The sequence below is a fragment of the Alligator sinensis genome, unplaced genomic scaffold (assembly GCF_000455745.1).
Source record: "Alligator sinensis unplaced genomic scaffold, ASM45574v1 scaffold471_2, whole genome shotgun sequence".
NCBI classification, from domain to species: Eukaryota; Metazoa; Chordata; order Crocodylia; family Alligatoridae; genus Alligator; species Alligator sinensis.
Genome location: NW_005842143.1, coordinates 2,045,707 through 2,059,713, shown reverse-complemented (window position 1 = coordinate 2,059,713; position 14,007 = coordinate 2,045,707). Strand labels below are relative to the sequence as shown.

The 14,007-nt window shown below is 43.3% G+C and overlaps 1 protein-coding gene across 1 annotated transcript in view; it reads left to right on the top strand.

Moving 5' to 3' along the window:
* The window catches only part of XPR1 (xenotropic and polytropic retrovirus receptor 1), a 199,453-nt gene that overhangs the window by 142,061 nt on the left and 43,385 nt on the right, over positions 1-14,007 (top strand). Inside the window, exons 7-8 of the mRNA XM_014520716.2 lie at positions 7,094-7,281; positions 7,532-7,711. Of these exons, the coding sequence (XP_014376202.1) occupies positions 7,094-7,281; positions 7,532-7,711 (368 nt within the window). The remainder of the gene's footprint in view (positions 1-7,093; positions 7,282-7,531; positions 7,712-14,007) is intronic.

Sequence of the window (14,007 nt, the reverse complement as noted above, 5' to 3'; positions counted from 1 at the left end):
TGGTCTCTGGTCCATGTGAAGTCCACTTATTATTGGGGTATGTTACCCAGAGTCATAAGAATAATGTAAAGCTATTAAATTAATTCAGAGGAAGAATTTTGCTTTGTTGCAGTCAGTTTTTTCAGTTGCATGTGAAAAAGCCTGGCTTTTGTTTCCAGTGGCACAGTAGTCTGTTCAAATAATGCAAAGTAAACAGCCAGCAGATCGGTGCATATTTTGCACAAGAGAAAGTCCTTGTATCTGCTTTAAAACAATTTTTAAACTGTTATTTTTGTATTTAATATATGTTGGAAGCTGTTTTTAAAACTATTTTCCTTGTTTTCCATCAGAGAGGCGGATTATTGCCTGCATGTGTGTGCATATGTGTATGTGCACAGTTCTTGATGCATAGTGTTTTCATGTTTTGTCTGTAGTTTGCCTATGTGACCTTTCAAAGCTGTGGTCAAAGTTAACTGTTGATGTTTGCCTCCTAATGTGAAATTTGAAAGCACACAAGTGCTTGGAATAAAAAAGCAATACAGCATCAGTGATGAACTCATGAACACAATCCTGATTTTCAAATATGTATGCATCTAAACCAGTGTTAATTGTTGTGTTCTTGTGAGATGGCATGATCTGGTATCTGGAAGTTTCTGCAAATATTAGGAAATGGAAGTTGTGTTATAACTAACTGTAAAGATGGGGTTTTTTTCTTAAAAAAAAAAGCATTAACTTAAATGCTCTTTTATGAATGAATTAGTAGCTTTTACTGAATTGCTAAATAGTTGGCTTCATAGACAGAACTTTAAGTTCATTAATTTGTAATTTGCAAGATGGGCATTGTGTTGGAATGTATAACAACAAAACACATCCATAGCTTCTAATTAAAAAAAAAAAAAAAAAAGACAGCTATAAACCTAGGTTTGGAGTAGCTGACAAGAATCCACGCATGGTGGTAGCTGCAGCAAGTGCATCCAAAGCAGGGGTGGGTAATTATTTGGGCTGAAGGGCCACTTAGGGAGTTATGGTGAGCTGTTGTGGGCTAGGTCAGGCCCCCCATTCCCTGCATCCCTGTACCCACAACATCTCACCAAAACTCTGTAAGTGGCCCCTATGGGCACAGCATGCTCAGCTGGGCAGATTCATAGATGTTAGATTCATAGATGTTAGGGTCGGAAGGGCCCTCAATAGATCATCGATTCCGACCCCCAAAGATGGGATGGGGCATCTGGGAGCAGGACATGCAGATAGGGAGTGACATCCAGGAGCAGTATGGGAGGGCGGGGGTGGAATTAGGATCATGGGGCAGAGATAGCGGCAGGGCTGGGGCAGAGGCGCGATCCACTCTCTGCACGGTGGATCGTGATCAGCTTGACCCAGAATGGGGGTGGATTGCATGCCCGTGACCTGGCCCCACTACCCCTGCATGGGTAGCCCCAGTACAGTGCAGTTACAGAGCACCACAGCCTGGCAACGTGGAGTGGCCTAATCTGGTCATGATCCACTGGGGCCATCCCGTGCTGCCAGGCTGCACCAGTTTGCAGTAGTTGCTGTACTGGGCTGCCTGCACACACTGCCTGTGTTGGGGCAGGGGCAGCGGGGGTGAGGTCATGGGCATGCGCTCCACCCCCTTCTGGATTGGACTGGTCACAGTCCATTGTGCGGGGAGCAGATTGGCTCTGCCACAGGCCCTGGCCCCATGCTGTCACTGCCCTGTGATCCCAATTCCAGCACTGCCTTCCCATCCTGCTCCCAGAAATCACTCCCCATCTGCCTGTCCTGCTCCCAGATGGTAAGTATGCCCTACCCATGGGCATTTCAGGCTGATCTCCATGGAGACTCCGCCTGTCCGCTCCATTCAGAGCCCCCAGCAGTGGGTGTGGCGTGGCTGGGCCAGGGTGCCTGGGCAGTGGGGCCAGGGCCAGCAGCAGCAGTTGGAAGGAGCCACTGCCACAGAGGCTTCCAAGAAGTAGAGTCCGGCTGCTGTCACCCCAGCTCTGCTGTGTTCCCAGGGGCAATGGGACCAGCTACATGTGCCAGGGCACAGGCTGTCTGCTGTGCCTGGGCCAGGTGAGGCTGAGGGACTCACCATGGGCCTTGATGGGCTGGATCTGGCCCATGGGCCATATTTTGCTCACCTGTGATCCAGAGAGTGTCACATTTAATAGCTCACAGTTTGTTATGCAGACTCGTATGGGGTTGGACTGGCTAGCCTTATATCACATTTATTGACTGCAGAAACTGAAAGTTTTGTTGGCCCTGAAGGTCTTAGATGGCTATAGAAATGGGGACAGCAAGGGATGATTTAAAAAGTAGCAAGCAAGATTCTGCACACCCAGCTATGACTAACTGCTTCTCTCACAATAATGAGGTTTTCCTTGCTTGTGAAAATACAGTAGGTGGTAATGGTATAGCTTCTGACTGGGATAATGTGAATACTCATGTGGTTGTATTAGCACCTCCCCAAGTTGTTAGGGAATATGGAACTTGTTACACATTAGCAAAGTAATGCAGCTAATTTAATGCTTGCACCATTTTCATAGTAGTGGGCAAAGATCCATAATAGCACTGTGAACTACCGTACAAGAGCCTGTGTAAAGGAGAAGAAGGAGGGTTTGTGATCCTCTTGGGCAGGTCAGAACAAAGAAAACCTCATATCTGTTAAAACATCAGTGCCACTATCAGTATGTCTTTTTTGGCAGAGACCATAGGTCTTTGACATATGTCAGCTGGTAGAGGGCGTGAGTTATCTGAAGCCCATATACCGGTGGATTTTAGGAAATGATCTAACCAAAGGAATTGGAGCTGGATGGAACAGTGGGTTAAAAGAAAAGTGTTGTGTGTCAGATTTTGAGTATAAAAGTCTGGATTGGGCAACAAATAAACAATAATGAGGTGATCTTGTCCTAAACATAATTTGTGCTGTCACAGAATCACTATGCAATTTTCCATACCAAAAAAGTCTACTCAACAGAAACAAGGGTAGTCATAATAATAGAGTGGCAGGTCAGGTTTAGGTGCATTGATGGAGCAGTGTAGAAAAGACTGTGCACTCTGTAGTTCAGGCCAGTCATTAGCTTCTCACTTCCCGGAACAGAATTACTCTAATTATTTTAAAAATAAAATATTTGTTAGAAAGTGGCTTATGTTTGAACCCCAAACTGATTTCAGTGATGTTCCTCCTGCTAGACTTTTTATTGTCCTTACCCAAAAGGTTAGTTCCTCAGATTCTTGGCCCATCTCAGAGCATGTAGAAAACAATGTAGGAAAGTACATTATTTTCACTATTCCATGTTGTGCGGAATGCAATACTGTAAGTTTGAATGGCACTCAAGCATTTATTTTATTTTCAAAGCTTCAAATAGGCCTCAAGGTCTGTTTTCTTCCATGGTATTCAGGCTCTTCTATATATCACATTGACAGGAGGCCTGGTACACATAATTGGACAAGCCCTATTGGACCTAGCAAGAACTCATAAGTGATATTTATTCTTCTGATACTCCAGCTCTACAGTTCTTTATAGTTTAATTATTCTAACTTGGGTTGGCTCCTAAAGCTTTCTCAACAAAGAACCACTTCTCCATAAAATAAATGGGAGGGCTGACTAGAAATTTGTTAGTCAGAAAAACTGGCAGGTTTGGGATATGGCACACTCATCTCCCATGGCCATCTTCACATGGGGCAGAGGTTTTTTTGAGCAAAAATGTATTAGAAGGTAAAGAAAAGATTAGGAAATCTTATCTAACTGCGATATGGTGAAAGTTGATTTGGATATAGCATCTTCTAGTTTCAAAATATAAAAAAGGAAGAGGAGAGGAAGGCTCCCATAGTTTCTTTTCAGTGACTGGTCTGTTGACTTTGCCTAGTATCACTTTTTCTGATATTAGTCACCCCAAAGTTTTGAATATCTCACTCCTATGTCCTATGTGTGAGCCCCCAACCATTATCCTTCTTAAGGGAGTATGAAGTTATTGGGTGTTAACTTGAGTTTCTGATCAACTGTGGATTTTTTAGGCTGTGTTTTATATCAGGACAACTCAACCCAGCTATTCAGTCTAAGGAATCCATTACATATCTTTTCTTCCTACAAAATAGTCACTGAGACTGCTTACACAGATGCGCACGCACGCACGCATGCTTTACTTCAAACTGTGCGCACCCCCATGCCAAACCCAGCATGTACCGAGAAGAGGCAGCATGTTAGTTAGACCCAGCGTGCCCAAAATCTGTATAGATCGGGTGCTTTAGTGAGGCTTTTTTGGATGATTAAATCAGCTATTAGATAAAAACACCAGAAAGCCCTGCTGGAGTGCCTGATCTATACGGACGCTGCAGGGCCAGATTGAAGTAATGTACTACTTTTTCCGGCAAAATGTGGTGGTTTTTTGTTTTTAACATTTGCAAGCAGCCTGAGTTCAGAATTGTCAGGACTTCTTTGCACTGAGCGTATCAACTGGTAGTCACCTCCTTTTCCCTTTTCATGAGTAACATTCCCCTTATATTTGCAAATAACCCTCTTGATCTGACCTATGCATAGTTTAAAAAAAAAAACCTCAAAACCTCAGATGCATAGTTTCACTGGCCCAACTTCAGCAATATCTTTTCCAGGGTGTATACCAGTTTTGGCTGAAATCCTTTTTAATGCTAATTTATTTTGCTGACTTGTCTCAATGTTACCTGATGCATTATACATTTAAAACAGTTCCTGAATCATTCTTCTTTATCTATAATTTTCTTGGTAATCTCAACTGATATAAACTATGAATGAGGGACAGATGGATGAAAATGATTAAAAAACATGATTTTCATGTGAAGGGAGATCGAAAAGAGTGAAAAAATTATATAGAAGTTCAATTGAGTGTTCTAGCTACCCTTAAAGAGTGAGAGGCAGGAGGAAGATGCTGAGTGAAGCTGAAATTGAGGAAAACAACGATTTTACTTTCCCTTCAATAACAAACCTTGCCTCAGGGAATCAGAATGATAAAATTTTACAAACCCACCTATGTTAGACAAAGAGTTTCTACTTTAAATTACTGATTGCCACTTTAGGTGGCAGCACTGAATACAGAAAAACAAAGCGCAATCTTTTATATGACACACAATGGTTGAATACAGTTGTAGTATTGTCACTATGTGTAGCCCAGGAGACAGTACTCTGTGTGTGGTGTATTGAATTTAGGAGCAAACAATTCTTTTAGTTTAACTACATAGCCTGTGAAGAATGTTGAGTGAGCTTCTTTGAATCATGATTCTGCTGGGACACTGCCTTCAGCTTGACCTCACTCCTTGTTTTGTACTGAGTGAGTAGGGTGCTGTTGATAGCCAGAGTAAGAGATGGAAAAAAGCTAGTAATTCTCAAGAAATGTTCAGAAATAGTTGAAAAGGAGATTCAGTTACCAGGGAGCAAAAGATTTTGGGGAAAAAAAGAATTTATAAAAGAAAAAAAAATAACTGATAGCTTAATTTTTCTCATAGGAGGCAAAGTTTGGGAAGACTAATGTAATCCTGAATATGCAGTAAAGCTTAACTCTAATCGTTTGGCCATAAAGGCTAGGGACAGACATTCAAAAAGCCCCAGCCTGAATTGATTCAATCTTTGCAGGTTAGTCTAACTTGCAGAGATTGAACCAATTTGCAAGGGGATAGACGTTTACTTTTTATTCAGGAAATGCAGGCATATGCCTGTAGTGGCTCAGGCTAGAAGCTGGGGGGCGCTAGAGCAATTCCTCCCTTCCGTTCCACAGTGCTGAGCTGAGGGGGTTGTGACCAAGCCCCAGCAGGACACTATGATTAGGGAGGGGTTTAAACCCCCACCCTGTCCTGCACAATCCACAGCCAGGGTGTGCCTGGTGGGGGAAGGGGAAGCAGCCTTCACCAAACTGTCTCCCCCACCCCATCCCTGTTCGCTGTTCGGGACAGGAGCATTGCCAGACCCCAGCTAGAACTCTGAGGCAAAAGGGGTGGTGGGGAACGACTGCTTGTGTGGACTGCATGCATCTGTTGATGATACTGAGCTTTTAAATCTCCCTCTCCCTGCTTCTTCATACTGTCTGCAGCAAACTGACAGGTACTACATTCATTGCAAACTAGGTCATTTCTCACACTTCTCTGTCCCAAACACTGACAGCAAGCCAGCAGGGAGCTTATCAGAACCACAAAGTTTATCAGCCCATCAGGAAAACAAAGCCTCTCTCATTAGTTCAATCTCTTCTTAAACAGCTTTTTGCAAAGCATTTTTAAGGAAGAATGGTGTAATGTATTACCAGCTGACCTGCTGATTAGCTCCAAAATGCCCTAAGTGGACACTGTTCTGTCTGTCTTTGTTCCAGTGAAATTGGAGAGACATGCACATAGACACCACTCAGCATTAGTTAGCATGGGGTTGGTGTGACCATGACCTGGGGTCCGTGCCTCTGGGGTCCATGCTGTGAGAGAGGGGAGTGGGGGATCCCTGCTTGAGCAGTGAGTAGACACTGCTGTGTCTGCAGTCTCCACCTCCTTCTCAGCCAGCTGGCGCTCTGGCTAGGGAGGAGAGGGGAGGGGCCAGCCCTGCTCTCTGGAGCAGATAGTCCAGCCCAGCCCAGCCCAGAGCTGAAAAGCATGCTGGGGGACTCTGATTTAACTTAAACCAGGAAGGGTGCAGGACAGAAGGTCCATAAACCAGTTTGACCCAAATCACTTATGTCTGATACTACATTCAACCACGTTTATTTTAAATCAGTTCTGGCCATTTTGCAACTGTTTTATGTGCACTGAACTTCTGTTCTGTTACAGGTTTGAACCAGTTTCTGATCACTTAAATAGGTTTATATGTAAGTTCAGTCTCTAGCCAAAGAAACACCTTGACTAGCCAAATGCTACTTCTGTTTCTTGACTGAGGTCAAGTGACAGATGTTCTCCTATCCACCTCAGTCATATGTCTGAACCTCTCTGTATTAAGGCAAATTGTGCTGTCTCCCCACCTTGTTTTAATAACTAGAGTACTTAGGCCCTATAAATAAGTACACCCTATTCTTGTCTAGTTGTAGGATCAGCACAAAGAAGCAGAGAATTATTTTGGTCTGCAGTGTAGTTTGTATTATCTCATTAAGCACTTCATTTCTGTCCCCTTCAGGTGTGGTTTTTATAGATGGACCAAATGTGTGGCCACTGGTGAGAATCTATCGAGGTGGCTTTCTCCTGATAGAATTCCTTTTTCTCCTGGGCATCAACACATATGGCTGGAGACAGGCTGGAGTGAACCATGTCCTCATCTTTGAACTCAATCCTCGTAGCAATTTGTCCCATCAGCATCTCTTTGAGGTAAACAGAACAAGTCACAAAAGCACTTGTGAGGTCTGAGTGTCCGCAAGATAAATCATGTCTTGTTTCCTGGCATAGAATTGTAACACAATTACCAAGTCCAGAAGAGGAAGTTACTGGTGCTTGATTTGATTATACTGTTGAAAATAGCTCTCTGTTGTATAATAAAGCAATTCTGAATCCCACAATGAACTATCACATGTATAATGATGTTTGTTTGTTTTGTTTTCCTCTTCCCCATTTTTACTAGATTGCTGGATTCCTTGGGGTATTGTGGTGCCTGAGCCTGCTGGCATGTATATTTGGTAAATTCACCTATATCCCTATGCAGGTGAACCCACTCATCTTGTACGGATTTATGTTGCTTTTTCTCATCAATCCCACCAAAACCTTGTACTACAAGTCCCGGTTTTGGCTGCTCAAACTGTTGGTAAGTCTGCGACTTTATAAAACTTGGGAGAAATTGCTGTGGGTGACTGAGTTCTAATAGTTGAAGTGTGTGAAAATGTGTTAGCAGTTTTCAGGCTGAAGCATATGCTAGAGTTTGTATGTGTGCTTTGAGAGTGTATGCTTATAGGACAGGGTCATGCTTAAGAAATTACCTGTGTTTGTTGGGAATATTGTTACAGAAGTGATTTTTTTTTTGTCAGTCTGTTTTGCATCTGTAATAATCTTCACACCAAGGATATAATATAAATGTTCACATGTGCAGAACTGTGTGTGCACATGGACCTTTGCTCATGCCCTGTGTGTGCTCACCTTAAGCAATTTGGATAGGATTACAAAAATGAAAGCAAAATTAATAAAATGCAGTTTTACCCAAATGTGAAACATACCAGTTCTCAAATGGAAAGAATGGTTTGTTTCTGAGTGGCAAACTCTTTTGCTAAGGTTATTTTCTGTCATGCTCATAACTTTAAACAGTACTTCCTAGGGGCTAACATTTTCTATACTTTTTCTTGGTCAGAAAAAATCAGTTTCTGCTGCCATTAGTCAGAGAACTTAAATGCAAAACTATATTAACATGCTCTTTAATTCAATATTAGGGTTAGAAGTGTGAGTTTGAAACTTTCAGTGGTTTTCAAACATATTGACCCATTGATATCCCTGTTCCCACCTTACCTCATTCCATGTGTTCCTTTTAAATGAATGAAGTGCTGGTTCCTGCACTGTCTCATTTGTTATTTTGAGCTGCTAGGTTCCACCGAGGCTTTTTATCCAGTCTGCCTTGGAAAACTACTGAGTGATCTGCAGGAGGAAAGATACAGCCTTTGATTTGGGGGGGTCTTGGCATATATTCTCCAGGGAATATGGAGAATAAACAACTGACATTATCAGGAACATTTCAAAGGCAAAAAGTAATATGGCTTTACTTACATGCTGTAGGTGCACACAACTAACTAACCTTTAAGCCAGTGGTCTCCCACCTTTTATGATAAAGATCACTGTTTGGCACCCCAGGATCTACTGTGCCCCCCTGTCCCTCCCCCCACCCCGCCTCCCAGGCAAGCAGCCTGGGCTCTGACCCCACTCACCCAGCCCAGCCTGGACGGCAGTGTGAGTGCCTCAGCCTAGCCTCATGCGTCCTGCCGCTCCCAATCATGGAGTTTCTGATAGACTGAGATTGACTGTCAGAGGCTCCATGATCTACCACTCAATCGAAATCAACTGGTTGGCGGCCACTGCTTTAAGCGTTCAAGTTTCTGATGGTAGAAACACTGAGTCAGAGAATCTTTGGTCCCCTTTCTGGCCCTTTCCCCCTTCACTAGTCAATGAATTACCACCTCATACTTAAAGCTTCTTTTACAGATGCAGTAATATTCCTTTCTCCTTTCTTTTTAGTCCCCAGTCTGGCCACCTCTACTTACTGGCTCCCTGTGCTGAAAGAATTTTGACTGGCTCCCCCACTTGTTCCTCATTGAAAGTAAATGAGGAAGACGCTACTTGGGTTCTTAATTAATTTTTGCCTCCTCTCTTCCATGTACTGTGGAGTGGAAGGCATCTAACTGCCAGTTGTTCTGCAATGTAAATGTCTTCCATTTTGCTCTGATATAAAGGGAGAATTTTCCAGATCTGTATTAATTCTTAAGTAAATACAGTATCTTGTGCAGGGTGAACAGTTACCATAGTTTCAGGCCCGCGTGGTGTGATTATACATGTACAGTCTCTCATTTTATAGCATAACCTATTATCACAGCTAAACCTACAGGCATGAAAGAGCCAGGGAAGAAGCACATGAAGTCTTCACAAACCCAGCTTTCAGGCAAGATAGCTACCTTGGGTCTTGCTGCTGATCGTACATCAGTGACAAAGGATCCCTACACCTTTGTGCCAAAGAAGTATTATATTAGTTTCCCACCTATAGTTTCTAATGTTGAAATAACAAGCATTGGTTTATGCATGTCAGGTTACGTGTACATGTTATTAGTAGGCATTTTGCTCATTGTGCCTTCTATTAAGCATTGCAACTGCTGTGCATATATTAATAAGAAAAGATTAGTTGGTGGAATACACTGGGAATGATGATGACAGGAAGAAATAACAGAATAATGAAACAAGTTAATCTAGCCACACCACTAAAACAGAAAACAGCGGCTTGTGAAGTCAGTACTGCAATAAACAGAGTTCACAGGTGTAATCTAGCTAACAGCTTTCTGAAGATCTGTGAATCATAAAAAGCTTGCCCTTGTGACTAAATCCTGTCTAGCAGCCTGCTTATATAGGAAATCTGTGGAGAAGCCACTATACAGAACATTTCTTAACCATTTTTTGTTGCACTTCCACTACTTGATCTTCATTTTTACTTTTAGTAATAGACACTTAGTTCCAGTATTTTTAATTTGCTTTCACCTTGCAAACCCTCTTGTCTTACTAGAAATCATAGAAAATTAGGATTGAAAGGGACTTCAGGAGGTCATCTAGTCCAACCCTCTGCTGAAAGCAGGACCATCTCCAACTAGACCATTCCAGTCAAGGCTTGTCTAGCTGAGTCTTAAAAACCTCCAAGGGTGAAGAGTCCACAGCCTCTCTAGGTAGTCTGTTACAGTGTTTTACTACCTTCCTAGTGTGAGAGTTCTTCCTAATACCTAACCTAAACTTCCTTTGCTGCAACTTGAGACCACTGGTCCTTGTTCTGTCATCTGCCACCACTGAGAACAGTCTAGCTCCAGCCTCTTTGGAACCATGCTCAGGTAGTTGAAGGCTGCTATCAAATCCCCCCTCAGTCCTCTCTTCTCAAGACTAAATAAGCCCAGTTCCCTCAACCTCTTCTCATAAGTCATTTGTACAAGCCCCCTCACCATTTTCATTGGTTGGTCTCTCTCCAACTTGTCCACATCCTTTCTATAGTGGGGGCCCCAAAACTACATGGTGCTCCAGGTGTGGCCTCACCAGTGCAGAATAGAGGGGAAGAACTACTTCCTTAGATCTGCTGGCAATGCTCCTACTAGTGCAGCCCAGTATGCTGTTAGCCTTCTTGGCAACAAGGGCACACTTTTGACTCATATCCATCTTATTGTCCACTGTAACGCATAAGTCTTTTTCTGCAGAACTGCTGCCTAGCCAGTTGGCCCCAAGCCTGTAGCGGTGCATGGGATTGTTCTGTCCTACCTGCAGGACTTTGCATTTGTCTGTATTGAACCTCATGAGATTTCTTTTGGTCCAATCCTCCAATTTGTTCAGGTCTCTCTGAATCCTAGGCCTACCCTCCAGTGTATCTACTACTCCCCATAGCTTTGTCATCCGCAGACTTGCTGAGGGTGCACTCTATGCCATCTTTCAGATCACTGATGAAGATATTGAACAAAACCAGACCCAGGACCAACCGACCCCTGGGGCACCACTTGATACTGGCTGCCCAACTAGATATTGAACCTTTGACTACTACCCTCTAAGCCTGATGATCCAGCCAGTTTTTTATCCACCTTTCAGTCCATTCATCCAACCAACCCGTACTTCCTTAGCTTGCTTGTAAGAATTCTGTGGGAGACCATATCCAAAGCTTTGCTAAAGTCAAGGTATTTCACCTCCACTGTTTTCCCTGCATCCACAGAGCCAGTCATCTCATCATAGAAGGCAATCAGGTTGGTCAGGCATGACTTGCCCTTGGTGAATACATGAGAATTGTTCCTAATCACCTTTTTCTCAAAGTGCTTAGAAATTGATTCTTTGAGGACCTGCTCCATGATTTTTTCTGGGGACTGAGGTGAGACTGACTGGTCTGTAGTTCCCTGGATCCTCCTTCTTCCCTTTCTTCAAATGGGCACTATATATGCTGTTTTCCAATCATCTGGGAAAGCATACATTGTTCATTTGGCTACTGAGACTGTTCTACATACTTTTTTAAACTGCTTTCACAGGTACTCTGAGTGGTACCCCACAATGTGAACAGTTATCCAAGCACTCCTCAGAGCAGGTCCCTTTTTTTCTATTTAATTTATATAAATACACTAAACAGATATAAGTCATAAATTATAAAGACAGCAAGGACTGCTTTGAGATCTAGTCTGATCTGTCTGAATCATTCTGGGAAGTTCTATGCTTTGATCCATTCATTTTTTTTAAGTAAAGCAGGTCCTTTTAGGGGGGAAAACCTACTTTTGATTTAAAAACTTGCAATGGTGAGCCCACTACAAACCTTTGAAAAATTGTTCTGATAGTTATTTTTCTTCCATATTAACAGTTGGCCCCATATTTCTAGCTTAAATTTTGTCTACCTTTATGTTTACAGTTAGTTACATTTTTGTCCTCCAGATTGAAGGACCTACCATTGTTTGTTTGGTTTCCCTTGCAGTTACTCAGATTAGTCAAGTCTCACTTTTTTCAGTCTTTTAATAATTTTAGTGGCTACTCAAATTTTCAACTTCCTTTTTAGATTGTAGAACTAGATACACTATTTCGGTGTCAATAGAGGTACTATATCCTTTATTCCTTCTTGATATTTCTTTTTTTAGTGCGATCATTGGATACACAGCCCTTTTGGCCCCTGTGTGACAGTAGAAACTCATAATTAGTTGATTATTGAACAACAAACCCACAATACCTTAAGTCCCTTTCTGAATAGCTGCTTCCCAAGATAGTTCCCCATCCTATGTGCTTTCCATGTACCCTTCGGGTTAGAGGAGGGTCGGGCAGAGACACTGTGGGTCAAACTACAAGGGGGGTGTGGCGAAAGGGACCTTACAGTGGGTGTCTACTACAAACCACCCAACCAGGGGGAAGAACTGGACCGGGACTTCTCCAGTCAGCTTATGGAGGCGGTTAGGTCAAGGGATGTCATTGTTATGGGTGACCTAAACTACCCAGACATTTGCTGGGAGGAGCAGACAGCCAGGTCTGACCACTCACATAGGTTCCTGGCTGTATTACAGGACCTTCACCTTATCCAGGAAGTGCACAACCGCACTAGGGGTAACGCCTTGCTGGACCTGGTCCTGGCCACTGGGGATGACCTGGCAAGGAGACTGCAGGTCCTTGACCACATGGACAATAGTGATCATCACCTGCTGTAATTCACTATCCAGCGCAGGGTGTCAAGGGCTTATAGCAAGACTAAAGCTCTTGACTTCAGAAGGGCCAACTTCAATGAGCTTAGGAGACTAGAGGCACGGAGGTCCCAGAAGGTAGATGAGATGGGAGTCCATGAGGGATGGTTGTACCTTAAGGGGGCGATCCTCCAGGTCCCTGAGAGAAGCAAGAAGGGTAAGAGCGCTCAGAAACTTTGGCTCAGCAAGGACATTCAGCAATGCCTGAGAACTAAAAAGGGGGTGTACAACCAGTGGAAGGGAGGAGCTATCACCAAGGAGGAGTACTTCTCCTCAGCCCGTGAGTGTAGGAGGGCTATTAGGAAGGCCAAGGTAGGGATGGAATGCATGATAAAACATTACAATTTGTTATGCGCTGTGAAGGCTTAGGTGAAAGCGCTTAGTCTTACAAGATTGTTGTGCTAGACTTGCCTACAATGACTTCAGAGATGAGTCGCTGGTGGGGAACATGAATTTCCCCCCCAAAATAAAAAAGACACCAAATGCAGTCAAGAACAGGACTGCCGCGGTTACAGACTAGAATGAGTGGTGACCAGGACAGTGCGGGTTGAGGTCTCTGTGAAGAGGAATGAATGTCCAGGCAATCGCAAGGTATATTTGTGAGAATGATAACCAGAGGCCTCTTAAAGAGCAAAATATGAGATCCGTGTCCAGTTATGAGCTTGAAACTGATAATGATTAGTGTTAGTACGAAAGATGATACAAATTACAATTACACTGTGTATGTTGATTAATCCGAGCGGGGGGATGTATGTATGGGGCAGATAGATGAATGCGCGAAATACATACGGGCGGTGTCTAGTTAAATTTAGGTTGTATGTGATTGTGGAACTCAGGCTAGCATCCAGGATTAAGGACAACAAAAAGTCCTTTTTCAAGTACATTGGGAGCAAGAAGAGGGCACCAGGCAATGGAGGGACCCTGCAAGACTCAAGTGGTAACCTTGTGGCTACGCCAGATGAGAGAGCCAATATTTTTAAGTTTCTTTGCCTCTGTTTTCTTGAACAGGGACTGGGACATACCTCCTGCCAGAGGTAGGGACAATCTTGGGGATAGCTCTGTCAGGCCTTCGGTCAGCGCAGATGTAGTTAGAGATCTTCTGGAAGCGCTGGACATTTTTAAATCTGCAGGTCCAGATGCCCTCCACTCAAGGGTGTTGAGGGAGCTGGCAGGGGTCATCGTG